This window comes from Culex quinquefasciatus, chromosome 2 (genome assembly GCF_015732765.1).
Source record: "Culex quinquefasciatus strain JHB chromosome 2, VPISU_Cqui_1.0_pri_paternal, whole genome shotgun sequence".
NCBI classification, from domain to species: domain Eukaryota; kingdom Metazoa; phylum Arthropoda; class Insecta; order Diptera; family Culicidae; genus Culex; species Culex quinquefasciatus.
Genome location: NC_051862.1, coordinates 118291158 through 118317647, shown reverse-complemented (window position 1 = coordinate 118317647; position 26490 = coordinate 118291158). Strand labels below are relative to the sequence as shown.

Here is a 26490-nt window from a genome sequence, read left to right as displayed (position 1 = left end):
TGATATCGCTGTGACGGAGAAATAATTACTTCAACCTTTACTTGCAGTTGTTTGAGTGTGTTTGTTTTAAAATGTCTTCATGAATTAAAATGGCAATAATTTATTTAAACACCCCAAAATCCATAACCAAAGCCACTATTATGGCAGACGAGTATCCAGTAGATACACCTTTGCCCCAAATATGAGCATGATCGTTTAAAACTACGACTTGTGAGAGCCATTTAAACATTGTTCCCCGTGTCTCATTGATGACTTCTCTACCCTTACATGCATTTTGAAATATTTTTTTTCTTTAAAATATTAAAAATAAATTGAACTTTAAATAAAGTTGTTTGACCACCCGTATAATGTCTAATCAAGCCAGTTATTTTGTTTTTTACGAGAAATTCAAACACAGCTTTATTTGCCATGCTTTTTTTTACATATCTGTAACTTATTATTATTGGGGTATCGATAAATTGAATCTTTTAAACAAGGATTATTAATTATTTTTTTAAATCAATTTAGTATAAAATTGTTTATTTCTTTTAAAGTAGATTCTGAAATGGTGTCTGAATAATGGTCGATAATACGGAGTTTTCCTTTCATGACACATCAGGTTTGAACTCGAAAAATTACGAGGTTGATTTTTAAGCTATGGACTTTTAGGGCAACCGGTCCGATTGTTCCACTCGGGCGGGACAAGGTTTGAACTCACAAAGACTAAAATTGCAAGAAAAAATCTCCTGAAATAAAAATAATGCTGCAATGGAAGATCGAAAATTCAGTAAAATTTTGACATTGATTATTTTGTCCCAAAATTGCATGTACCCACTGTGAGCTCAATTCATCGGAGCTCTCTCTCTCTCGCTCGCGTGGCGGTATAGGTGCGGGGCTTCGCGACTTCACGGCAGTCTGCCCCGCGTATCTACACGGCGGGCCACAAACACAGCTGCGGAACTATATTTTTAGCCGTGTTTTTGAATCCAACACATTATATCGTACAGCAGCACGCATTCAGTCGTTCTCCGGACAGCAGTGTCTACAGGCTGTTCTAAGCTAAGCTGTCCAGCCCGCTCAACTCACCCCGCGTACAACAGTAGTACAGCCTGAACAAGAAGAAATCCTCAGCAGAACTCTCAACACAAAGTCAGAAGGTCGTGCGCGTTTCTGGCTTGTGTGTGGTGGATGAGTCAAGTGACTTTTCTCGCGAGTCATCCATTGAGCAGGATCTGAGGTTTGCTGGTTCTTTGTGCTTAGCGTTAGGGGTGTTCAAAAAGTGTAATTTGAGGGGGGGACCCTCACCTTGAAATTAGTGTTATCTCTCGTGCGGATAGGCAAATGTGACGAAAGTGTAGATAATTAGAGTTACGTGTATCCATATGTAACAGACGGATCAGTGTTACTGAATGAATTAGAAAAGTCAAAAGCGCAATTATAAAGAAATTCACTCTCACACGAGAAGAGAAGAAAAACAAGAAAGAAAACCATGACGGAAGCAAACGAAAGTAGTAGTTGCAGTGTAACTAATAATCTGCTCGACACTGACAATAGGAAAAATGGCGCCGTCCGGGTGCAGATCGTGCCGTCCCAGCCGAAAACGCTGTCCCACCTGCCGACGCGGCCGGCCGTCGATTTGGCCTTTCATAATCTCACCTACCGGGTCAAGGAAGGACGACGCAACAGTAAGTATTTGGAGAGTACCTGGTACTAACTATTATGGGTAATTGGCGCCAGCTGGCAGGGGGGCACCCTTGGGGCAAGCAGTAATTGCTTCCCTTTCGCGCACGCCACTGGTTGATCTGGCTTGGTGCGTAACAATTAATAGGGTACACGTGCTGGTGCTGGTGCGTATTAACAGTTGAACCTTGAGCTTCTTGTGTACAAAGATAATCACTTGGTGATTTTTGCTAACGAATTTTTAATAGGTCATTTATTATTTCCCGCCGTTTTCCAAGCAAATGTCTACATTAAATTACTTCAGAAAACTTTTCTTATAATTCTTCAAGAACCAATCAATACGTAGGTTTTGAATAAGATCCGTGTTTACGATGATTCATAACAACCCTTGGGAATAATTCTACCCTATACGTTCATATGACGTATGCACTGTGAGCAAACAATGCATTGATTTACATTAGAGAATCATGCAGGTATAGGCAATCTATCGTCAGATTATGATGTTCATTTCAAAGATTTGTCTTGAAACATCGTTAACCCTTTACATATTTTTCCGAAAATTATTATTTTTCCTATTTTCAGGAGTTTATATTGAGCAACTTTTGTTCTTCAAAAAACTTTACTTCTCTTGTTTTATATTTTTCTTGTTTAGTTTATGTTTGCTTTTAGCAGTATTTGGCTAACTCTATGCGTCATCCATAATGTATGTCACGCTAAAATCGGCATTAACCCCCCCTCGCTACTATGTCACACTTTATCACGCTGGCTCTGACCCCCCCTCGAAAAGTGCGTCACGTTTTGCTTTCACATAATATAGAAAAGATGTTAGTAAAAAACACAGCCAAAATTGACCCAAAAACATTACTGTTTTTAAAACATTGCACAGTGGTCCGAAACCGAAATCTAGCGTGACAAAATTGATAGCGGCCACACGTTAAGATTTAGAGCTTTGGTGTCTTCGGGACAAATGATCAGGGTCAATAGGGGCATCTTTTGGTATGGTGGCCATTAGGGTGGTCCAAATTTTAGGGTGATTCAGAATTTTTATTTTGGCGGGATGACAAGATAGCGCTTTGGTGTCTTCGGAAAAGTTGTAGAGAACACTATTCTGAGCAACTTTGCTGAAAAGCATAAAGCTCTATCTTCAAACGGGAAGTTTCTAGAGCCATTTTTGTAATTTAGGTTGAAGTGTTTATGAAAAAATGAGTTTTTTGAATTTATCAACTCAGGCTTGTGTCGTAGCGAGTTGGTGTCTTCTAGACATTTGTAGAACTTATCAAAACACACATTTATCTTCCAAGAGAGTAAAAATCGGACCTTTAAAACGAAAGCTATAGCCAAAATACGACGAAAAAGACGCCATTTTGAAATGTGAATAACTCGAAAAGTGGTGGAGTTTGACCTCGCTTTTAGAAGCATCTGAAAGTACACATTTTAGAGTACATTTGCTGAAAATATCTCGGGAGTCTTTTTTGTTTAACTTATTTAATCTCAATTTGAAAATGAGCTTTTTTTAATCGTTTTTTGCCCATAACTTATGATAGAATTGACCAAAATTCATTTTTCAAGAATAAAAATGTTCATTTTGACAAGCTCTACAATTGTCTAGAAGGACTCAAAAATGTACAAAATGATCTAGTAATTGTAAAAGAAGAAACAAGTTTTGGCTGAAATATTTCAGGAATAAACTTAATTATATTGTTGATTCCTGAAATATTTCAGCCAAAACTTGTTTCTTCTTTTACAATTACTAGATCATTTTGTACATTTTTGAGCCCTTCTAGACAATTGTAGAGCTTGTCAAAATGAACATTTTTTTCTTGAAAAATGAATTTTGGTCAATTCTATCAAAAGTTATGGGCAAAAAACGATTAAAAAATGCTCATTTTCAAATTGAGATTAAATAAGTTTAACAAAAAAGACCCCCGAGATATTTTCAGCAAATGTACTCTAAAATGTGTACTTTCAGATGCTTTAAGAGCGAAGTCAAACTCTACCACCTTTTCGAGTTATTCACATTTCAAAATGGCGTCTTTTTCGTCGTATTTTGGCTATAACTTTCGTTTTGAAGGTTCGATTTTTACTCTCTTGGAAGATAAATGTGTGTTTTAATAAGCTCTACAAATGTCTAGAAGACACCAACTCGCTACGACACAAGCCTGAGTTGATAAATTCAAAAGACTCATTTTTTCATAAACACTTCAACCTAAATTACAAAAATGGCTCTAGAAACTTCCCGTTTGAAGATAGAGCTTTATGCTTTTCAGCAAAGTTGCTCAGAATGATGCTCCCTCCAACTTTTTTGAAGACACCAAAGCGCTATCTCGTCATCCCGCCAAAATAAAAAATCTGAACCACCCTAAAATTTGGACCACCCTAATGGCCACCATACCAAAAGATGCCCCTATTGACCCTGATCATTTGTCCCCAAGACACCAAAGCTCTAAATCTTAAAGTGTGGCCGCTATCAATTTTGTCACGCTAGATTTCGGTTTTGGACCACTGTGCATTGGCAAAGTCTCATAAAAAAAGTCACACTTTCACCTTAAGAATTTTCTTAAATTTAAAGATTTCTTCTTTCCAATGCTTTTTATAGATAAAAAAAATAGCTGAAAAATTGATTTTTGTCTAATTTTTGGATCGAAGCAAGGTGGGGATAAGTTGTAGAGGGTTAACCATAGTCAGCAATTTATGTTGGATGATTTTTTTTAAGAGGCAGCAGAACATATGTGGATTTTAGGGGTTTTGATTTTGATCGATCTCGATCAAAATTAGTTTATTGAAGTAAAATATATTTTAAACGCAAATCCGTGAAAAAAACTGTTTGCAATTTTTAAACATAAAATGTATCCTAACATTCAATTTTCTAAAAAATATCAAAGATGCATTTTAGAAATCAATATTCTTTACCAAAATATATTTCAAAGTGGTTCCCAAAGGGTCCCTAGAAAAAAGGGAAGACCATAGCTGTAGAAATAATATATGTTGAGCTCTGAAAGTTTTGAGAAAAGTTCAAATTTTATTCGAAAGTAAACATGATTTGATTTTTTTTGATATTGTCCTTCGAAAAACTCTTCTTGGAGGGTAATGTTGTACTGTTGGTGATATTCAATTTGCTTTAATTTTCAAAAATAAATTTCATTCATTGAAGCTTAAAAAACATATTATTTTTGCAATTCCGTTGAGGAACTACTCACATGACCTGTCTTTCTAAAGTGATGAAATTACCTACTTGTCATCGCCCAAAAAAAGAGTGCAGAAAAGTTTACCACAGCACAAATTTGATTTGCGAAAAGTTTAACTTTTCAGAGTAAACAATCGCAAAAACAATGCAAAAAAGTTGAACTTTTCGAATTGTCTTGAAGGACCTTTTATCGAATTCATTCCAACTTAGCAGAGCCGTGCTGGATAAATGAACGACTCCTGCTGAATAAATCTTCTACTTAGTACTATTTAACCATTACATTGCAATCATGTTTTCTTGATGCACGTTAAATTTTGCATTCAAAAAGACGCATTTAAAATTAATTTAAATTAGTGATTAATTTGTTGTAAACATTGAAGAAACAACTGTGTACGATTATAAACTTTTCATTTTTTTATAGAACATTGCTGAACTTTGTTATGTAATCTGCTTGTTCATTAGTTGATATGATGCGTATTTGAAATCCTTTGAAATTATACAGTTGATATTTTCTTGAAATTTAGAAACTGAAGCAACGTCGTCGGATAATCCGCGAGCACCGGAACAATGTCACTTTCCGATAGACATTATTATAAATTTTAACATTCCATTAAAACCAAATTGTATTACACTGTGTTGTAAACAGTGACCAAATCAATGAAAAAATATATTAAAAAGCATTTGTTGTTGGTATACAGAACAAGAAACGCTTCGAGTTTAAATTACCCGTTGACCCTGAAAAGGCTCCAGTTCCAGTTCCAGCAACCCCCAAACCAAACCCGGCCGGTACCTCCAAAACCACCACGAGGTCGGTTTACTCGCCGCAAGAAAGTGGCATACCTACCCAGAACCGGCACCGGCAGAGTTAGTTGAAATACCAGTTTTACTCAAAACGACAAACCCCGGCTTGTAAGTTGGCGGCGTCAGTGTCGCCCGTGAGGAGGGGAATACTATTTAGACGCCCGACTATTTTGCACAAAAACCACGTTCCACCAGAGCACAGTGAGAAGCATTTCAATCAGAAGACGTTTTTTGCACGATGTTGTGTGTCTGTATGTGTGTGTGTCATGAACGCGGTTGATTAGCATATTTTTGTTTTTGCTTCCTCGTTTGGCAAGGTTATGCCGGCCGCGATGGATTTATATGCAAAAGCGCCGGTGGTTGGGCTGTAAACAAGAGCAAACTTTTACAGGTTGGTCGCTCCAAACATACAATGCTGGCACAGGTGAACATTTAAAAAAAGCATTAGCATGTAACTTGTTCTGATAGATTTTCATGGCATTACTGGCGAAAATATGAAAAAATGACAATTATTTTTAATTCGAAAGAAAATCGAATCTAATTCGAATGAAAACATCAAACTATTTTTACAATAAGGTTGTTGCAGGATTGGGTCCGTAAGTTTGATAATTTTGGAACGAGAAGATTACAACTTCCCTGGTTGCTGTGCACCCTTAAAGGGATTTTTTGGTTTAGAGCATTCAAGAGCATTGAATTTGGAAAATCTATCGAAAATCGTAATTGTTTACAAATGGCGTTTAGGACTAACCGGAGACATGACAGTTTACGTATCTTTTATTTTTGGTCTTAATACGAGTTTGTATGAAGTGAACAATATGTTACATTTTTATATGGTGTATACAAACATACTCATAAATAAATATTTTGATTCATTTCAAACGATGTTTTTTTTTCAAAACTAAAGCTAGTTTGTTTTTTAAAATATGACAGCGAAATATTTTTGTCACACAAGAAAGTTCTTTTTCGGATATTAAAGACAAAAAAATTAAAAAAAAAACAACTCTTAATAAAAAAAAACAGGACAATTGTAACATGCGTCATTAGGGTGTAATAACAAAATTGATTTTCCAGCACAGCAATTTTCAGTTCCTTTTGGGGTCCTAAACAACTCCCCAAGGTTTGAGAACGATTAGTTCAGTCCTCACATTGCGCAAAGCGATTCAATTTTCCATATAAATTTGTATGGGAAAAGTTTTGAGCAAAAAAAAACACGTTTTAGGAGAGTATCTCTTTATAGGAACAAGTTCGCAGAGAGTATGCTCTTTGGGAAAGTTGTAGAGCACATACCAGAGCAACCGAATATGAATCCGGTTTTGATATAGCGTGAAACGTGGATTTTTGAATTATCAAAATCCAATAAAAATGGTTTTTCCCATACAAATTTAAGATTTTAGGTGGACCCCCTAGTAGAGCCGAAGCACATTTTTCACACATTTTCAATATTTTTAGCACTTTTTCATAACTCCTTGTACAAAACAATAAAAACATAAGTCTTTTGAACAATTTTGACTATTTATTTCATCAGTTTATTTGTTTTTGAGCAGAAAAAAGACCATTCGAAAAAAAAAATGTTTTGCCTGTTATGGACCCCCTTTTCCTATAGTGGACTCGGGTCCATAATCCGATTGTGGACCCGGGTCCACTTTAGGCAAACTGTTATTTTTATACCAAATTTAACCGATATTTGATGTTTTGATGCATGGTGTAGGTCTAATGATAGATATAATTAATAAAAGATGAATTTTGCTCACTTTTCATGATAAACAAATATGTGTTGTTAACAAAACAGCAACAAAAATTAATTACATAAATGGTTGACCGAAACTAAACAATAGATTTGTTTACAGTTGCTGATAAAACCATGCATGTTTATTTAAAAAAATGTTTTGTTCTTGATTTATTATTATAAAATATAATTTCAAACTGCAATTATGATGCTTCAGTTAAGTTTAATTGACTATAAATTTGATTAATTATAATTTTTACGGTTTCAGCATTTTAGGCACTTTTAACATGAAACAGCTATATTTATACTCACAATTGAAAAAATATGCATTTAGGTTGATAACAACAAGCATTTATTGTATGTTTAAGAGAAACTATTGCTTAAATACACAGTTTTCTTCATTTTTGGAGGTTTAATTAACAGGGGTCCACTTTTGGAAAAGTTTAGATTTTCGTTGTCCTATATTGGACCCCCCTAATTTTTGCTCGAAAATGAGCAGTTCATCGCTTTATTTTAGTAAAGTTACATAAACTAACATTATTTCGACTTGCTGAAGTTAAATAATCAGTCAAAAAATGATTGGATAGTTAATTCAATCATAAAATATAAAAGCAGTTTTGTTGTGAAAATGCTAGTGGCCATGGCTGATTTCAGATGTCGAACTCAAAACACTTATTTTGGTGAAAAGGACAATTCAATATCAGTCAACATTGATTTAAATGATGCTGAACGTGTCAAATAATAGATTTGTAGACAAAAACACGCTTGAAATTGTGATTTTATTGATTTTTTCATCGAAAACCCTTCAGAGGGTCCATTATAGGGATAACGTACCCTATATGGAAAAATTGAATCGCTTTGCGCAAATTGGGGACTTAACCAATCGTTCCTAAACTTTAGGGAGTTGTTTAGGACCCCAAAAGGAACTGAAAAATTTGCTTTGCTCACTTAATTTGAACCACTTTATTGGACTCGACTTAACCGCTAAAAGTGTTTTCTTTTTTGTGTTTTTTTTAAATTTCAAAGCATTTTTTATACTTTCAATTTGTAACAGGTAATTCACCTGTATCAAACTGTGGTGAACATCGCATACAAGCTGTAAGCACTCATTAGACGGGCGATGTCAAATTTGCAGTTATTAGCCTCTGTTTATTCTGTTCAAACCGGTTTTCCGGAACTCCGACACTCGGAGCACACATCACATCACATGGATTCTGCGAAAATATCGTGTCGACGACGAGCACGACGGAGAACGTGCAAAAGTAGAACGAAGAAATATCAGCTCATTTGCATTATCAAGTCCTGACGTCTCCAGACAAGGTGTAATGAAGTTTGAAAATTTGAATTCCCCTTCGACGTCAACCCGACACTTCACGGCGCCCAAACGCATACCTCTGTGCCATTTGTTACCGTGAGTGGGATTTTTTTTTTATCAAAGTCACAAAGTCACTTTATTAGCAAGGAAGCAGTTGACTTTTGATCCCAAGTCGACGTCGTCGTCAACGTTGCCAATATGAGGCGAGGTGTTTCCATTTCACTGCTGCTACACTGCCTGTGTGTGGGTTATCTGCCTCGTGCACATCGCCCAACTCAGCGCCCAGTGGTTATTCCGATTGAAGCTTTGAAACAAAGGCTTCCACGTCGATAAACCATTGCCACTGGCACTGGCATTATCAGCGATTAAATATTCATCCCTCCGACTAGTAGAAACTGAGCAAACAGCCAGAGAGCCCTGGGTGTCGTCCGTCCATTATCGACACAAAGTCTCAAATCAACGCGTGGTGGGAATTCTGGCAGTTGGCAACAATTTTACACCACCCTCACCCTCCGGGACGACACCACTTGCAGTCAGTTGGGAAGACACGCACCAGCGATGCACCAAACAGAAACCATTATCAATGGGGGAGGGGTGGCGTTCACTGAACTTTGGAACGGTCTAACAGTTGAGTCACAAAGACAAGTGTCGAACAAGAGGCATACAAAGGAAACAACAAAAAGCTCAAGAGAAATCGAACGCAAATCGAATTCATCGAAGGACTTGCTGAAGAACGAGAACAACTGAATCACGCAGCTGGCTTAAGCTTCAAGTGTGTTTAGTTCTGTTTACGTTCTTTACATTTCTAGAATGCATCAACCAAGGATCAGAAATGCATTTAAAGAAATAAATCCAGTGGTGCAATATTTGGCTTTTGTTGGCTTGTCTTCAACATTTTTCAATTCAAGAAAAGAGATTGTTTTTTATATCCAGGTTTTTAAGCGGAGATGGCGCTCGAATGGTGAACGCCCGAAATGTCAAAATCGCGCAGTAGCACCAACATTAGAAAAAAAATGGCTGTCATGCCATGGCACACTTGTTCTCATGCTTGAACCTGACAATGCTCAATTCATAATGTTTTGTTGGAAAAAATTGTTTTACCCGAGGAGTGTAATTTGCACACCCTTTATTGATTATTACCCAAGATAGTCTCCAGGCTCTATGAGAAGATAAACTGATGATCAAAAATGATGATTTTGCTTATTATTGGAAATTGCTTCTGGAATTTACTAAAGTGGTGAGTAGCCAAAGCCATTGGATATTGATATGATTTTTCAAGTTTTAATCACACGCTTCTCTTTTTAAGAAAATTATTGAGTAAGGGAAACTGGAGAAACTATTATTTTTCGGGACAGCTCCGATATAATTAGATTTTTTTTATATTTTTAGAAAAATATTTGTTTTATAATAAAATCATAAAAAATCTTAATTTTATTTATTTAATGTACTTTTCTAATGTTTAACTAATTAAGCAATTCTTGTCCAGGACCGTGGTGTAGGGGTAAGCGTGGTTGCCTCTCACCCAGTCGGCTTGGGTTCGATCCCAGACGGTCCCGGTGGCTTTTTTTGAGACGAGATTTGTCTGGCCACGCCTTCCGTCGGATGGGGAAGTAAATGTTGGCCCCGGTCTAACCTAGAGGGTTAGGTCGTTAGCTCAATCCAGGTGTAGGAGTCGTCTCCCTGGGTCCTGTCTCGGTGGAGTCGCTGAAAGGCAGTTGGACTAACAATCCAAAGGTCGTCAGTTCGAATCCCGGGGTGGATGGAAGCTAAGGTGTAAAAAGAGGTTTGCAATTGCCAATCAAACCTTCGAACACCTAGTTTCGAGTAGGAATCTCGCAATCGAGAACGCCAAGGCAATGCTGTAGAGCGAATAATTAATTATAATTTATTTACAATTCTCTTTCATTTTTATTCAATTTTTTTTATTTATTTTTTTTTCTTGAGAAGTATGAATGGCTTCTCTTTAGTTCATTTGTATTGTGGGAAGCTTATGAAAATTATGCAAATATATTTACAGAATGCTGCATTTGCGCAGACTTTTCCACGAATTTGGGTTGGTTTTATCGAGCTTTTATTTATTGGATTCAGGTTTAGTACACCAAACGAAATAAGTCCTTTGAACGCCTGCTAATAGTAAACGTTGTAACCCATTTAAATTGAAAATTATGGATTCGATTGTTAAGTAATAAAAAATATATAAATTTTTAAATGCCGGAACAAATACTCTTCAATTTTCTGTTCTTCTCTGGGGGACTGAGGAAAATATAGTTTTTTTTTATATATAAAAAAAACAAGTTTCCAAGAAAAAACAAAAAGTTTTCGTTTGTATTGAAAGGTGTCTGCCTTGTAAATGCTTATTGTCAAGCCTTTAATTGAGAAAAAGTAAAACTAGTCTAGTGGAGTTCCTTGGTAGCAAATTCAACATTCTCGGCGTTCTCATGCACCAACATTTCCCGCGTAAACTCACGTACTTTCGGTCTTATTTTTTCCCTTCCCCTTTCCCTAGATGTGAAAACCATTCTGAAGGAGGTCAGCGGAAGGCTTCGCTCCGGCGAGTTGACGGCCATTATGGGACCTTCGGGTGCGGGCAAAAGTACCCTGCTCAACATTCTCACCGGCTACAAGTAAATTATCATCGCCGAAAGGTTATGCAAAAAGATTTAATCAAAATTTCTCTCTTTCACTTTTGACCGTGATCAGAACGACCAACATCGAAGGGTCAATCACGATGAACGGCAAGGAGCGCAACCTTAGCCAGTTCCGCAAGCTGTCGGCCTACATCATGCAGGACAACCAGTTGCACGCCAATTTGACCGTCGAGGAAGCGATGCACGTGGCCGCCAGCCTCAAGCTGAGCCAAAAGGTGGAGAAGAGCGAGAAGCTGCATGTGGTGAGTACGGTGGCAAAGGGGAGGTAGTTATTTGTGGTGAAGGTCGATTGAACTACTTTTCAATTCGTTTCGCAGATCAAGGAGATCTTGGAGACTCTCGGTCTGGACGAGCATCGGCCCACGTTGACGAGGAATCTTTCCGGAGGACAGCAGAAGCGTCTATCGATTGCCCTGGAGTTGGTAAACAACCCACCGATTATGTTCTTTGACGAACCCACGTCCGGCCTGGACAGTTCAACGTGCTTCCAGTGTGTGAGCCTGCTCAAGTTCTTGGCCCGAGGAGGTCGAACGATCATCTGTACGATCCATCAACCGTCGGCCCGTCTGTTTGAGATGTTTGACCAGCTGTACACGTTGGCCGATGGTCAGTGTGTGTACCAGGGCAACACCAAGCAGCTGGTTCCATTCCTGGGTACGCTCGACCTGGAGTGCCCTTCGTACCACAACCCGGCAAGTTACATCATTGAGGTGGCCTGCGGAGAACACGGTGATCACACCCGCAAACTGGTCAACGCGATCGACAACGGCAAACGGGACATCCGCGGCGAGCTGGATTTCCCGGCGCTCAAAAACAAAAAGAACGAAAACGGAAACGCCAACGCCAACCTGAAGTCGAACTACGACAAGCTCAACGGCAACAGTAACAACAAGTACGCCGACAACCTGAACCTGGGCGGAAACGGCCTCCTGCCGTCGTCAATGGTGAATGACATTGCCAAAGAAACGACCACCGAAACGATCAAGATCAACGTGGAATCGGAGAAGGAACCGGAAGTGAACACCGCCCTGTTGCCGGTGGATGGACAACTGGACGCGGGACTGTCACCGGAGCGGTATCCCACATCGGAGTTTCACCAGTTTTGGGTTGTTCTGAAACGGACGCTGCTGTTCAGCAGACGTGATTGGGTAAGGCTTGAAATTGGGTGATTTCCATGAAGATTTGTCCATTTGTTGAACCTTCTCTTCAGTAATTGTAATGAAAGTGATTATATACACAACACACTCACTCTTATGAATTTGTTCAGTTTTTGATTCTGAAGTAGTTCAAGCGCGGAAAAATAATCTAAAAAAAACTAACTATTTGACAAGTACAATTTTTTCAACAGAAACTAATTCTTTCTATCATCTCCAGACACTTATGTACCTTCGTTTGTTCGCCCACATCCTGGTCGGTTTCCTCATCGGTGCCCTGTACTACGACATTGGTAACGACGGAGCCAAGGTGCTGAGTAACCTGGGATTCCTGTTCTTCAACATGCTGTTCCTGATGTACACGTCCATGACGATTACGATTCTATCATGTGAGAAAGATGGGGACTGAGTAATAGAAGATTTTAATTAATGTTTGTCACTTTTTTTTCCAGTCCCACTCGAGATGCCTGTGCTGTTAAAGGAAAACTTTAATCGATGGTACTCACTTAGGTCATACTACCTAGCTATAACCGTTTCGGACATTCCATTCCAGGTTGGTATTCTTCTGGGTTTGCTCAAATGTTTAGAATTGAAACAACGAAACTCTTATTTCAGGCAATTTTCTGCGTGTTCTACGTGTCAATCGTGTACTACTTCACGTCCCAACCGATGGAGTGGTTCCGGTTCGCAATGTTCCTCGGCTCGTGTCTGCTCATTTCGTTCGTCGCTCAAAGTGTCGGTCTGGTCGTGGGCGCAGCCATGAACGTCCAGAACGGTGTGTTCCTCGCGCCGGTCATGTCTGTCCCATTCCTGCTGTTCTCCGGCTTCTTCGTTTCGTTCGACGCCATTCCAATTTACTTGCGGTGGATCACCTACCTGTCCTACATCCGGTACGGATTCGAGGGAACCGCCCTCGCCACGTACTCGTACGGTCGTGAAAAGCTCAAGTGTCACCAGGTGTACTGTCACTTCAAGTCGCCGTCCACCACGCTCGAGGAGCTGGACATGCTGGACGCCAACTTCACGCTCGACATCGTGGCGCTGGTGGTCATCTTTGTCGTGCTGAGAATCGCCGCGTTCCTGTTCCTGCGGTGGAAGCTCAGAACCACCAGATAAGCGGTGGGCGCACACTCAGTGAACAACATTCTACCAGAAAATATATAATTACAGTTATTATTTGAGAGAGAATAGTTTCGTAGCTTAGTGGGTTATAGAGTAAACGTTTAATAAACAAACATACAATACACCAAATCATTGTGATGATGGGAGCAATTTACAAAACCAATTTTAATTTTACGAAAATTGGTGTGATGACCTTAAATAGCTATTCTTCAGCAAAAACAAAAAAACACAAAGTTACACAAATAGCAAAACGAGCATGGAATGAATGTGAAAAGTGGAGCATCAAGAATGGAAACAAAAGTCGCGAAGACGACAAGTTAAAAACAGGAGAAGAGGCTGTGCACGAGAACAAACTGTTGACATTCAGAATACTTTTTTTTCTAAACTAACACTATTGTGGGAAAGTGGATTTGATAGGAAATATTATGACTTATGACGATGAAAATCAAATCAAACATAGACCATTTTTGCTAATCAGTTTACTAAAATTTAAAATGTAAATGTTTTTGATCCAATTGTGATAGCATTTTGAATAAAAAGAACGAAATAAATGTTGTTATGCATTGCAAACTGTGTTTTGATCATGAACGAATCTCAACACTTGTTATATGAAGAAACATTTTTCCCCCTCCAAATAGCACCTGTTACCAAACCTGTTAACTAGAACTTCAATCTTGAAGTTTCTTAATAAAATTTCAAATCCATTCGAATAAAACTCACTGCACTGCACTGCACGTAAAACGCCTAAATCTACACAAAGAAAAGCAAGCGCCAAGCGTTCGCAAGTTTCCCAATTCACCACTTTGTTTAGCTCGAATGGAGCTTTTAAGCGTTTGGTACGTTCATTCATTCTTGTTGTAAGTGAAGCCGTAGAGTAGGGTGGCCGAAAAATAGCCTCTGCTCTACAAGCGGATACCCTTTTTTTTGGTTCTGTGTCTAATTCAAGCGAATTTGGATAAAGATTAAACTATTGTTACTCGGAATTGAAGTTAGTGAAAAAATGATTTATAAGCCAAATTACTTTTTGGAATTGCTTTTCAGGATCAAGTTGTACAGCTTTGGCCCCTTCGACAATATTATATTCTATGATAATTTAATTTTTGGAAATATTTGAATGGTAAAGCGCAAGCTGAAAAAATAAAACAAAATATTTTTTAGATTTGGGCTCCCTGAACACGCTCCAATCGACAGAAATGAATTTAAGTGAATTTCCAGCTTAAAAATAAAATTTTAAATTTCGGGTGCACACTGTTTGCGGTCATCGGCATCTTTGAAAAAATCTTTTTATGGGTCAAATCTTATTAACATTCCAACGCCCAAGGCTCCAAAAAAGTTGGAACGGTAACTTCAACTCGCTGGTTCCATTGTTAAATAATTCAAAGGGAGCTCCAGCTTATGTTATACGTTCAGTTCAGTTAAGTTGGCCCACACGAAGGGAGCGGCCGTGGTTGACTGGATACGGTGTTCGCTTTGTAAGCGAATGGTTCTGGGTTCGATGCCCATCTGCTCCCAACGAGAAAGTTAAGAACATAGAAATTTGAAATGATGAATATGAACGAAAAATCGGAAAGTCGCTCGAGTCGGAGTTCGATCCCCCGTCCTTTGGATTGGTAAGCAAAAATGCTAATCAATAGGTCATCGCGACTTGGTGAGCTATGACTGGAATTAGGAATACTGATACTATCAACTATATACGCGCTGGGTCCTTGTCTTGTCCATTTGACAAGGGTTCGGAAGTTCTAAATAAACGTTTGAATCCGATTGGTGCAAACGTTCTTCAGGGCGGGGCTTGTCGATTAAGCTGAAGTACCTCGCGCTCGGCTGGCCAGCCACCTTCCAAATGCCTATGCGAGTTATTTGCATGTATAGAGTGTCTAAAAATACATGGAAACAACTCAATTTGTAAGAAGTGACCGCATGGTCCCGTTTGGTTGATTTCACACACACACACTCACACAGTTTGCCCACCGGGCCCACACAAATGCTCGCCACGGCGTGTTTTCTAGGAAACCTTAAGGAGAAAAAATAGTCATCACTACTTTCAAAAGTGTCTTATAGGAAATTTTCTCAGCTTTCCAATGCTTCTAAGAGCGAAATGTTTCATCGGGAAATTTCTGAGATATCTCTATGTTAAGTTTTTTCTTTTTAAAATCCTTGATCATTTATTGGAAACTTTTAAATAACAGTCCAGGAAACTTGTCAAATGATGTGTTTCATGTGAATTTTACTGACCAAAATGTGCAAAATAAGACAACAAACAACTTTGTAGAAGGTTGTAAACCGCTAAACATTTTGAAAATTAAGTTTTAACCGATTTTTTGAATATGTGGGATTTATTCAAATAATAAAATAATAAAACCGTATTGAAATCTTATTTTTACAAGAACAAATAAATTATAACATAATTGTTGTGTACAAATAACACCGGTCTGCTTTGATTCAGCTTGGAATTAGCTGATACAACCGAAATTTATACAGTTTTGAGATTGATAGGGTATTACAAGATTTTCATGAATAAATATCATATTTCCTTAATCAAACACTAACTAGTTGCATGGATACAAAACATGTTTTATACTCGAAATTATACTGCAAATTACTGTTGCTAGCTTTGGGAGAAATACTTTTCATTAGTATGAAATGATTGTTTTTTTTTTTGTATTAAATGATCAAGGAATTAGCAATATTTTAGAAGTTTATAAGACTCTCATCTTCAATCTCATCTTAAAAAATATATATGTCTTGATTTTTGTTCAAATAGTTTGGAAAGAAAGTATCTGTTAGATTTTTTTTTTATTAAAATACTATTTAATTTTTGTTCAAACAAAAATAAATGTTTGTGACGGTGTTTTCAGAATTCTGAATTGGAAGACTCGAGTTTTATTGTTACTTTTGTGCTAAATGTTTTCTGTAGAAAATGCACTTAAACATTTTCTACAGAAAACATTTTATAAAATTTTATCTTTATTTTATACTCATGAAAATATGACTTTTGAAGCTTGCTACAGTAATATGTAGTACGTTTTCGATTACAAATCATATTTGTATTTATGTTCCTGGTTAATGTTTGCTTAAGAAAATATCAAATTTATTCATTAAAATTAAATAATACACACTACGAAAAAAAAGTGTAATTTTGGGTCAAATTAGATGCACATAACTGGAGCATCAAATTAGACGTAAAGCTGGGTCAAATTAAACGTAATGTTACACGACTCAATCAATATCGATGGTCGTGTAAAATTACATTAATCGTAATTTTGGTGGCAAAATATTCTAATCGGAATCATACCATTCTTATTGGACGACATAAAACATGTTTATATTTTTTAAAATCAATACGTTTTTATTCCATCACTTCATAATTAATCACTAAATTTTCACTCATGGTCCAAAATTGTCTTCCTTGCAGCTTTTCTACGATTTACCGAAATTGCTCCACTATCCTCACAGCCTTTGTTGTTCCACGAGCAATCTTGCGGCATTCAAATTGTTCCGTGTTTGCCATCCCGCTGAAAATGGCCGGTTCGGTTCATTCCGGGAACAACTCACCTCAACATTTTCACATTTTACATCGAAGCGGCTTGAACCGTATTTTGCCTCACGTTCCATGATGTCCGCTACCTAAACAAAAACAAAACGGAAAATGACAAACAATATTTGCGATCAGCTTCACATCACCTTAAGAAAGATTAAACTTACCTCTATCGGAAATGTGATTGCTTTTATCCAAAACTGTAGCAGATTTCGATAAGTAAGGAGGAAAAATAGAACAAAATCTGGACAAACATTATTTTCTCAGCGACCTTAAACCTGGCTGACGTTTTGACGTTTCCTCATTCTGACAAACGTGTAGCGGCTAAGGTGCGTGAAATCGGGTGTTATTTGATGTAACATTACATTAAATTTGACGCTCCAATTATGTGCATCAGATAAGGCGTAAAATTAGACTATATTTGATGTAATGTTGGGTTTCGTGCGATGAAATAGAATGCCAATGGGAATTTCATCGATTTACGTCAAAATAAACCCAATTTTACATTGAAAATACGTTTACATGATTTAATAATAGGTTTTATTAAAGATTACGTCAAATGTAATATTCCAAATTTTTTAGTGTGTACCATGAACAATCACAAACCTGCCAAAGTTTCGGTTAACCAAGCTAAATCAGAGTAGACACGTGATATTTGTACACAAAAAATATGTAATTATCAAATAATTCTTGAAAAAAAAAAATACATTTTTACACTGTTTTATGATTTTAATTTCTGAATAAATCCCATATATTCAAAAACTTAGACAAAACATAATTTTCAAAATGTTTAGCAGTTTGCAACCTTCTTCAAAGCTGTTTCTTACACACTAAAAAATTTGGAATATTACATTTGACGTAATCTTTAATAAAACCTATTATTAAATCATGTAAACGTATTTTCAATGTAAAATTGGGTTTATTTTGACGTAAATCGATGAAATTCCCATTGGCATTCTATTTCATCGCACGAAACCCAACATTACATCAAATATAGTCTAATTTTACGCCTTATCTGATGCACATAATTGGAGCGTCAAATTTAATGTAATGTTACATCAAATAACACCCGATTTCACGCACCTTAGCCGCTACACGTTTGTCAGAATGAGGAAACGTCAAAACGTCAGCCAGGTTTAAGGTCGCTGAGAAAATAATGTTTGTCCAGATTTTGTTCTATTTTTCCTCCTTACTTATCGAAATCTGCTACAGTTTTGGATAAAAGCAATCACATTTCCGATAGAGGTAAGTTTAATCTTTCTTAAGGTGATGTGAAGCTGATCGCAAATATTGTTTGTCATTTTCCGTTTTGTTTTTGTTTAGGTAGCGGACATCATGGAACGTGAGGCAAAATACGGTTCAAGCCGCTTCGATGTAAAAATGTGAAAATGTTGAGGTGAGTTGTTCCCGGAATGAACCGAACCGGCCATTTTCAGCGGGATGGCAAACACGGAACAATTTGAATGCCGCAAGATTGCTCGTGGAACAACAAAGGCTGTGAGGATAGTGGAGCAATTTCGGTAAATCGTAGAAAAGCTGCAAGGAAGACAATTTTGGACCATGAGTGAAAATTTAGTGATTAATTATGAAGTGATGGAATAAAAACGTATTGATTTTAAAAAATATAAACATGTTTTATGTCGTCCAATAAGAATGGTATGATTCCGATTAGAATATTTTGCCACCAAAATTACGATTAATGTAATTTTACACGACCATCGATATTGATTGAGTCGTGTAACATTACGTTTAATTTGACCCAGCTTTACGTCTAATTTGATGCTCCAGTTATGTGCATCTAATTTGACCCAAAATTACACTTTTTTTTCGTAGTGTGTTGTCTTACTCATCAAAATGTGCAAACATTTTTATGAGAAAATGACTCATGATACACATCATTTGATAAGTATTCTGAACTGTTAGCATAAAGTTTCCAATAAATAATAAAGGAATTTAAAACCAAAAAACTTAAAATAGTTATATCTCAGAAATGTCCCGATGAAACATTTCGCTTTTAGAAGCATTGGAAAGCTGAGAAAATTTCCTATAAGACACAATTGAAAGTGCCGATGACTAATTTTTCCTGATAAGGTTGTTCTAGAAAACACGCCGTATCGCAATTTCTTTTTATTACACTTTAATAAGCAGTCGAAATACCTTCCAAACGTGTCTGAAAATTCGAAGATCTGGCAACCCGACCTCATGTTATGGCCACTCAAGTGATATTGATATTCTTTTTGAGACTAGATTTTTGCTAACCAAACTTTGTTCAATACCAAAAACAAAATTAGTGCATCGCTAAAACGGCCAGTGTCAGGAAATGTTAAATTTCAAATAAAAATATGTTTCTTAAAATCCCATTTATATTTATACATCAATTTGGATGGATTCCGTTGAGCCCATTTGCATGAATATTCGGTACATTAGCGCACCCGGAAAATTCAGCACTGGTTCACAAATTATTTAAGGATGTTTGGTATGTCAAATTATAAATACTCTCTTGCCCATAACTACAATATTACAGATGTCATCACTTATGAAAAATGCAATAATAATAAAACGAAAAACATTTTTAAGCGGCTTTTTATCATGGTATTATTTCATGGGACCAGTGTGTCAACTTTCAATTCTTTGCAATCATTTGAGTTTATAGTCGTGTCTATTTTTGTCCCATATACATCCTAGAAAAGATTCAATCCGTTTAAATATTCAAAGTGCGAGTAATAGTTTTGGAACCAGGCCGTCCTCATACATGTCATACCTATACAAACCGTCCGAAATAAAAACGTCCAACCCCGTTACTGCACGTCTTTATTGAGGTCCCCACAACTGGTGGACAGCACTTTCCTTTGTCCTCTCTGGGTCAGCTTGCCAACCCGTACTCTGATATTTTGTTTTCCATATCGGACACGTCCGTATCTTCTTCGCCGCCAAGGAGGTTAACTCCATCAAAAACATATATCATACACCGACGACGACCGGACCGCAGCACTGCCTCGACAATGGATTGAATGAAACAATTAACATAAATACCACTTGCCAAAGACGGGAATGCTTGGCGTGGCGCGTGAACTTTACGGGGACAGAGATGGCCAAGAAGTCGCACCGAAATTGAAAACCAACCGAATAATGGTCAGTACGATGGCCCAAGCGACCAAAAGTGACCAAACTTACCGAAAGAAGACGCGCGGCCAGTCACTTTCGTTTGGCCGTCCTTCCGTATCTGGGGTTGGAGTGATTCATTTAGTGGTTTCACTGTAATTTGATCTTTGGAGTTGCAAATGTCCTTATTCGTAATTTATTATTTTTGAATTTGCTCTGAGGTGTTTTTGAATTTTAATTTTATCATATTGGATCTGATTGACTAGGGATTTATTCATTTAAATGTTGGTTGCGGATGACCACATTTGAATTTGATTTTTTAAATTGGTTCTATTATCCTTATTTTGTAAATAACACATTGGGAAAACTTAATGTGTTCTTCTCAAGTGACAAAATGGTTTGCTTTGCATCACCTAAAAATGCGTGCGGAAAAGTTCTTTCTGCAACAGCCTATAACTGTAAGACGGTTTCATAAGAAAAATAACAGAAGTTGACTAAGTTGACTGATTTGTGTCAATATTAAAAAGTTGCAAACATTAATCGCCTTTGTCTTTGACACGCTGGCAAAGCTCAATCCCACATACTCATGTTATTTCTTGCTTAATTGGTAGGGTGATATTACATAATTTGAGAAAATCATTCAAATTCTTCGATGAGTTTTTCTCAAGGTTGAATAACAGCAACTTTACCCTTTGGCACACGCTGGGCGGTAGCTGCATATCGTTCGATGCCCTCAAAAACTGAGGAAACACGTTCGGGGGTCACACTCTCATCCTCATGCTGTGAAGGGTTCCGTTTTTTCGTTGTTGCGAATACCGTACTGACCTAAAACCGAGTTTGGTCATCGAACGCCCCCTTCTTGAAAATAAGTCATGCGAAACTGTCCGTGAAATATTATGATTGAATCTTTTCATTTGCGACCGCCAACATGAGACGAACATGGACCAAAGCTGCGAAATTGGGAAGAGAATCTAGGGAAAAAACAGGTTGGAAGTTGATCTACTACGACACATCTTCCTAGTCTTGGCACGTCCATTGACGGCTAACAAACGACTTAACGTTGACCATTTGTCAACCTGACTGTACTGTTCGCTTAGCTGGTAGCATACGCGGCTAGTAGAAGAGCGTTCGTTCGCAGATGACAATCGAGTTGCGACTTGCGCATCAAGGATGAATTATCTCAACATTTCAGGCATTCCTTTCCGGCAGGTAGGTCAACTTGACATGAAAAAGATGACCGCGAGATGCCATACTGGCGTTGGAAGTTGTTCTTTGTTAAAACATTTGAATTTCATAATCAACCAAATGGAAATAGATTCCTTGATTCAATACCGCAAATTTAACCAGGTCCTCTTTCAGTTCACTCAATTAGGTGTCATTGACATCTCTGATAAACCCACCACCTTAAAGTCAATCCGGCTCAACTCGAGGCCCATTTTGTGACACGTAGGAATGGTTCGAGATATTTTCATGCGCGCGCGCGCATTGTTATTAGAAAGCTGGTGTGCAACGATCTGAAATTCAATGACTGAAACCAGGTTGGCGGGCGCGGGTAACCATCGTTGTCATCGTCGTCGTAGGACCAATACTAATTGCCCTCGAAAACGCGGCACCAACGACCGGCAGTTTGATGGCAAACCGAAAGCTCCGTTAATAATTCCACCAGTCGGTTGTATCAAATGCGTGCGATTTGCCAATAAGAAGGCAGGGTATGGTGACGATTGTTGGACTTAGCGAAGACTGAATCATGTTTATTTATTTATTTATTTATTTATTCATGTAACGTAAGATAAAATATTTTTAATTGTTACAATTTGTGTGCTAGCTTGATTCAATAAAACTATTTGACACAGTGATAGGTTCTCTTAAACTAATTAATTATATTAGAATCACTGTACAAAATATGTTATGCAAAACAGTCATCTTCTTCTCGGTTTACTTCGTTCTATGAGGTGAATCAGGATATCAGGATATCAGGATATCATGGAGATGGTGATCTTAGCGAGTTTCAGACTGGATTTCGTCATGTATATGTGATGATTGTGTTGAGGGCCTCGTGGCGCGGTGGTTAGCGGCTTGGGCTGCCGATCCCTAAGTTGCTATTAGGCGCGGGTTCGATTCCCGCCTTATCCTGCTGGCCTTCTATCGGATGGGGAAGTAAAACGTCGGTCCATTTTGCGTAAAAGAGGTTTTGGGTTTAAGATTTTCATTTCCTGTTTTATATGCACCTACGTCTACGTCGTTTTGAGCAACTTTTGTGCTACTGCTAAACTATTCAACTATTTTAAATGTGTATTTATCATGTTTATGATTGTTTTTGATTGTATTTGACTTGTTCTTCTACTTTTTTCTTTTGTTTTATAAGTTGTTTCATGTCTTTACATTTGTTTGCATGTTTTCCACATTTTCTTCTATAGAACGATACCATTGTTTTTTTATTCAGTCCTATAAACAAATGTAAACAAATGTTCATCAGAGGAGGCAAAAAACATTTAATATTTAAATTTGTTTATTGGACCTAATGAAAAAAGTCTGGATTTAAATTGCACAAAAATGTGTCTGCTTTTTAAAGATTTGACGAACTTTTAGATCGAAGCCCGCCTAGAGGTGAGGTTGGATTGCAGAGGGTTAGCAGTAACTTTTGGCAAAACAATGAAAATTTTCTTTTTCAACAAACACTTTAGCAAATTATTGTGGCATCCGTACATAAACTTTTTTTATGTACACCCAAAACTGGCAGCGCTAGTCCGAGAGAATGATGGTCTCGAGTCGAGAGAATAGTGGTACCATTCACAGCTCGAGATGGGCGATAGAACTATTCTCTCGAGGTTCATTTGCAAAAAAAGTTCATCCGTCAAACAAAAAACCAAAAGTGTCGACAACGGGAATCAAACCAGAGACCTTTGATAAACCAATCCAATGACTTAGCTGCCTCGGCCACCACAGCTTGGTGACCAAGGAGAAGTCAGAAGTCGATGTATGACACTTGTTGGAGATTTATTGATTCAACTAACGAATGAACTCATTTGTTATGATGGTGTGAGTTGGTACCATTATTCTATCGATTTTGAGCCCTCAATAAATTTTGAGAGAACGATTATCTCGACTCTGAATTTTGGGTGTAATATCTTGATGATATTTTAAAAGTGATAGAAAGGCCAAATTTTTAGTAAAGCATTTTCAAAAACTTGTTTTTGGTCAACATGTAATGGCGTCATGTTTGACGTAGATTTTGAATTTGGCTAAAAAATCAAATAATATAAAAGTCATCAACCTTTATATTAATTACATATACTTGTTTAGCATAAAAAATAACAATACCATTCTGATAAAGGTTAAACAAATTGCAAAAGCCCAAAATTGGACACCTTGACACTGACGACAACAACGGAACCAGTTCGGTGCCAAGACAATTCAACGAGCAGTATGTGTCTGGGCGCGTGATTTTGCAGATGATGATGATACTTGCTTGAGTGCTTTCATTGCCGCATTGTGTGCGAACAATAATTGAACATGGTTAATATTCATATTTCACTGCCACACCCTCAAAACCCCACACGTTTCCCCATTTCTCCTCGAAAATACTTTACTTCATACAAGTCGGTCGGTGTTTGTATCAATCAGCCATGTGAGCAGTGCGACAAAGTCGAGTGTTTTGTCTTTCCAAACTAACGAGCCAACCAGGTTTAAGCAATGTTGGCAATTTTCCGCGTTTTCCCTCCGTGTCTCTCGCTCTCGCGTGCCGCCCAGCTATGAACGAGCTAATTAAAGTCGATAGAAAGCTTTGTTGTCTGGTTGGGAGTGCTGGTTCGAGTGCAGACCCAAGTGCCGACTATCCAAAATATTGGAAAAAAAATGTTTATGGAAATTTTTAGCCCGGTTTGCGGCGGTGCGTTCCTGTTTCGGTAATGTGTTCGAGGAAAAAAAAAAAAGTTTTGATAGAAAGTTGGGGCGGTTTTCATTTCCTAGGAGAGCCTTTCACATTTTTGATCGCCTCTTCACTTGGTTTCACTGCGCTGTCCCTTTCGAATTATGTTACATAAATGGAATTCAAAACATGCAAGCATTGATTGATTTATAGATAAATGTTTCATGTTATGAATAAATTCATTTTAAACGATTCTAAATACTTAAATATCCCATTTACATTGTTATGCCTGTTCTTTTAACAGAGTTTTTGCTTATTTTTTTAATTATTTTAGTGTTGGTCAAATAGTAAATCTGAAGTAAGGCTATAATCTTGCTCTAAAAATGAACTTTGTATAAAAACGTCGTAGACCCACCTTCATGTGAACATATCGACTCAGAATCGAAAACTAATCAAATGTCTGTGTGTATATGTGTATGTATGTGTGTGTGTATGTATGTATGTGACCAACAAACTAGCTCATGTTTCTCGGCACTGGCTGAACCAATTTGACCCGAACCTATTCCGTTCAACTTGGTTCAGGGTCCCATAGATCGAGTTTTATACAGATTGAAATTTATATAAGTTGTTCAAAAGTTATGTATAAAAATGTGTTTTCACATGTATCCGAACCTCACTTAAATGTATGTAAACTATGTCCGGGTTCATCATCCGACCCATCGTTGGTTAGGTTATCAAAAGACGTTTCCAACGAGCCTAAAACATTGATGATCTGGCAACCCTGTCACGAGATATGGCCACTTAAGTGACATTTATGTACTTTTTGGAAGCCGGATCTCACTTAAATTTATGTAAACTATGTCCGGATTCACCATCCAACCCATCGTTGGTTAGGTTATCAAAAAACCTTTCCAACGAGTTCAAAACATTGAAGATCTGGTAAACCTGTCTCGAGATATGGTCACTGTAACCGTTGGTCACAATCCTTAACGAATTCATGCTTCGCTTCAGTATTTTTATTACACATTCACCACACTTGACAGTTGGAAAGGGGTGAAGCGTGCCGCTGTAAGTGAAGCCGATGTCCATCTATTTCCCGATGGGGCAGCATGGCAGCGCCCATGCGACAGAGCGGGAAAATGGATGGGGAAATCCTGGACTTGGGATCAACAATAAAAGCGCCGATCTGGGGAGGATCGGCCTCTTTTAATCTACAGGCGTCCGAGTGGACAGTTCGCGCTCGTTGGAGTGAAGGTAGCCAATCGCCTTCACGCGGAAGTGCGGGACCAGGAGGTTCCGTGAGCGCGCGTTCACCCGGATTGGTCGGCCTAGGCAGTATAAGTCGCGTCGCGCTCTGCCTACGTCTAATCGTCGTAGGACCACCCCGTCGTCTGGCGCCTCCCCGCGCCATAACCGTAAAGGACGACAACCCTCAGGCCGCTGGCCTTCATCGTCAAGGAGGGACCCCTCTCGGCACGCTCGAATCGGTGGACTCCGGAGCGTGCCGATTCGTCAAGGAGGGAAGACGCCTGCCCGAACGAAGCCAGCAACGCCCGCTGGTCGTCCAGAACAACATCCGGCGAAGGAGTCCGGAGAAGAACCGCTGCACCGGCGACGAAGACCGGATCAAGCAGCCCGTCAGCCAGCCCCCCCCCCCAGTGGGACCGACGCCGCAGAGTGGAGCTGGAGCTCCTCTGCCGGCCCGTAACATCGCCGGAGCGCGATCATCGGCTGAGCTTGTAACGGTACGTTAGCCCCCAACAACCCACACTAAACACACCCACACCCACACTTACAGAAACAATAATAAAGTGCTGCAAGTGAAAATTGAATCCGTCGTGTTTTTCTGTTCGATCACCATCTCCCTTGAATCACCTAGTAGTTTGCCGACCCTGGGATTACCCAAGTCGAGTCTCGTGCTTACGCTGGCCAAGCCATCAGTTTCATCACTTAAGTGACTTTTATGTACTTTTTTGAAGCTGGATCTCATTTAAATGTATGTAAACTATGTCCGGATCCACCATCCCATCCATCGTTGGTTAGGTTATCAAAAAACCTTTCCAACGAGTCCAAAACATTGATGATCTGGCAACCCTGTCTCGAGGTATGGCCACTTAAGTGATATTTATGTACTTTTTCATTCCGGATCTAAAAAACAGATGAAATTTTTGTACTATTCCATCATATCAGCCATTTTTGGTAATAAGTGAGGAAGGCTCCGACCACATAGGTGGATTAAGTTAGTTTTTATTTTTCTCGTAGTTATTTTGAGGCTCTTTTGGTTTCATAGCATAGCATAGCATAGCATTGGTGTCTACCCGTAGCTGCTACTTCGTTATTGACCAAGACCCCCAAACATTGCTCCGTGGACCACAG

The 26490-nt window shown here is 38.3% G+C and overlaps 1 protein-coding gene across 4 annotated transcripts in view; it reads left to right on the top strand.

The window, feature by feature from the left end:
- Window positions 1-14179, top strand: part of LOC6047536 (ATP-binding cassette sub-family G member 1) — a 33404-nt gene extending 19225 nt beyond the window's left edge. Inside the window, exons 2-8 of one of the 4 annotated variants that reach the window (XM_038251868.1) lie at window positions 1534-1664; window positions 11192-11309; window positions 11386-11575; window positions 11651-12481; window positions 12708-12876; window positions 12940-13040; window positions 13103-14179. In XM_038251868.1, the coding sequence (XP_038107796.1) occupies window positions 1534-1664; window positions 11192-11309; window positions 11386-11575; window positions 11651-12481; window positions 12708-12876; window positions 12940-13040; window positions 13103-13603 (2041 nt within the window). In that variant the 3' untranslated portion in view covers window positions 13604-14179. Of the gene's footprint in view, window positions 1-906; window positions 1665-11191; window positions 11310-11385; window positions 11576-11650; window positions 12482-12707; window positions 12877-12939; window positions 13041-13102 lie in introns of those variants that run through there. The other 3 variants (XM_038251867.1, XM_038251866.1, XM_038251865.1) reach the window with 3 other exon arrangements.
- Window positions 14180-26490: the final 12311 nt, after the last annotated feature.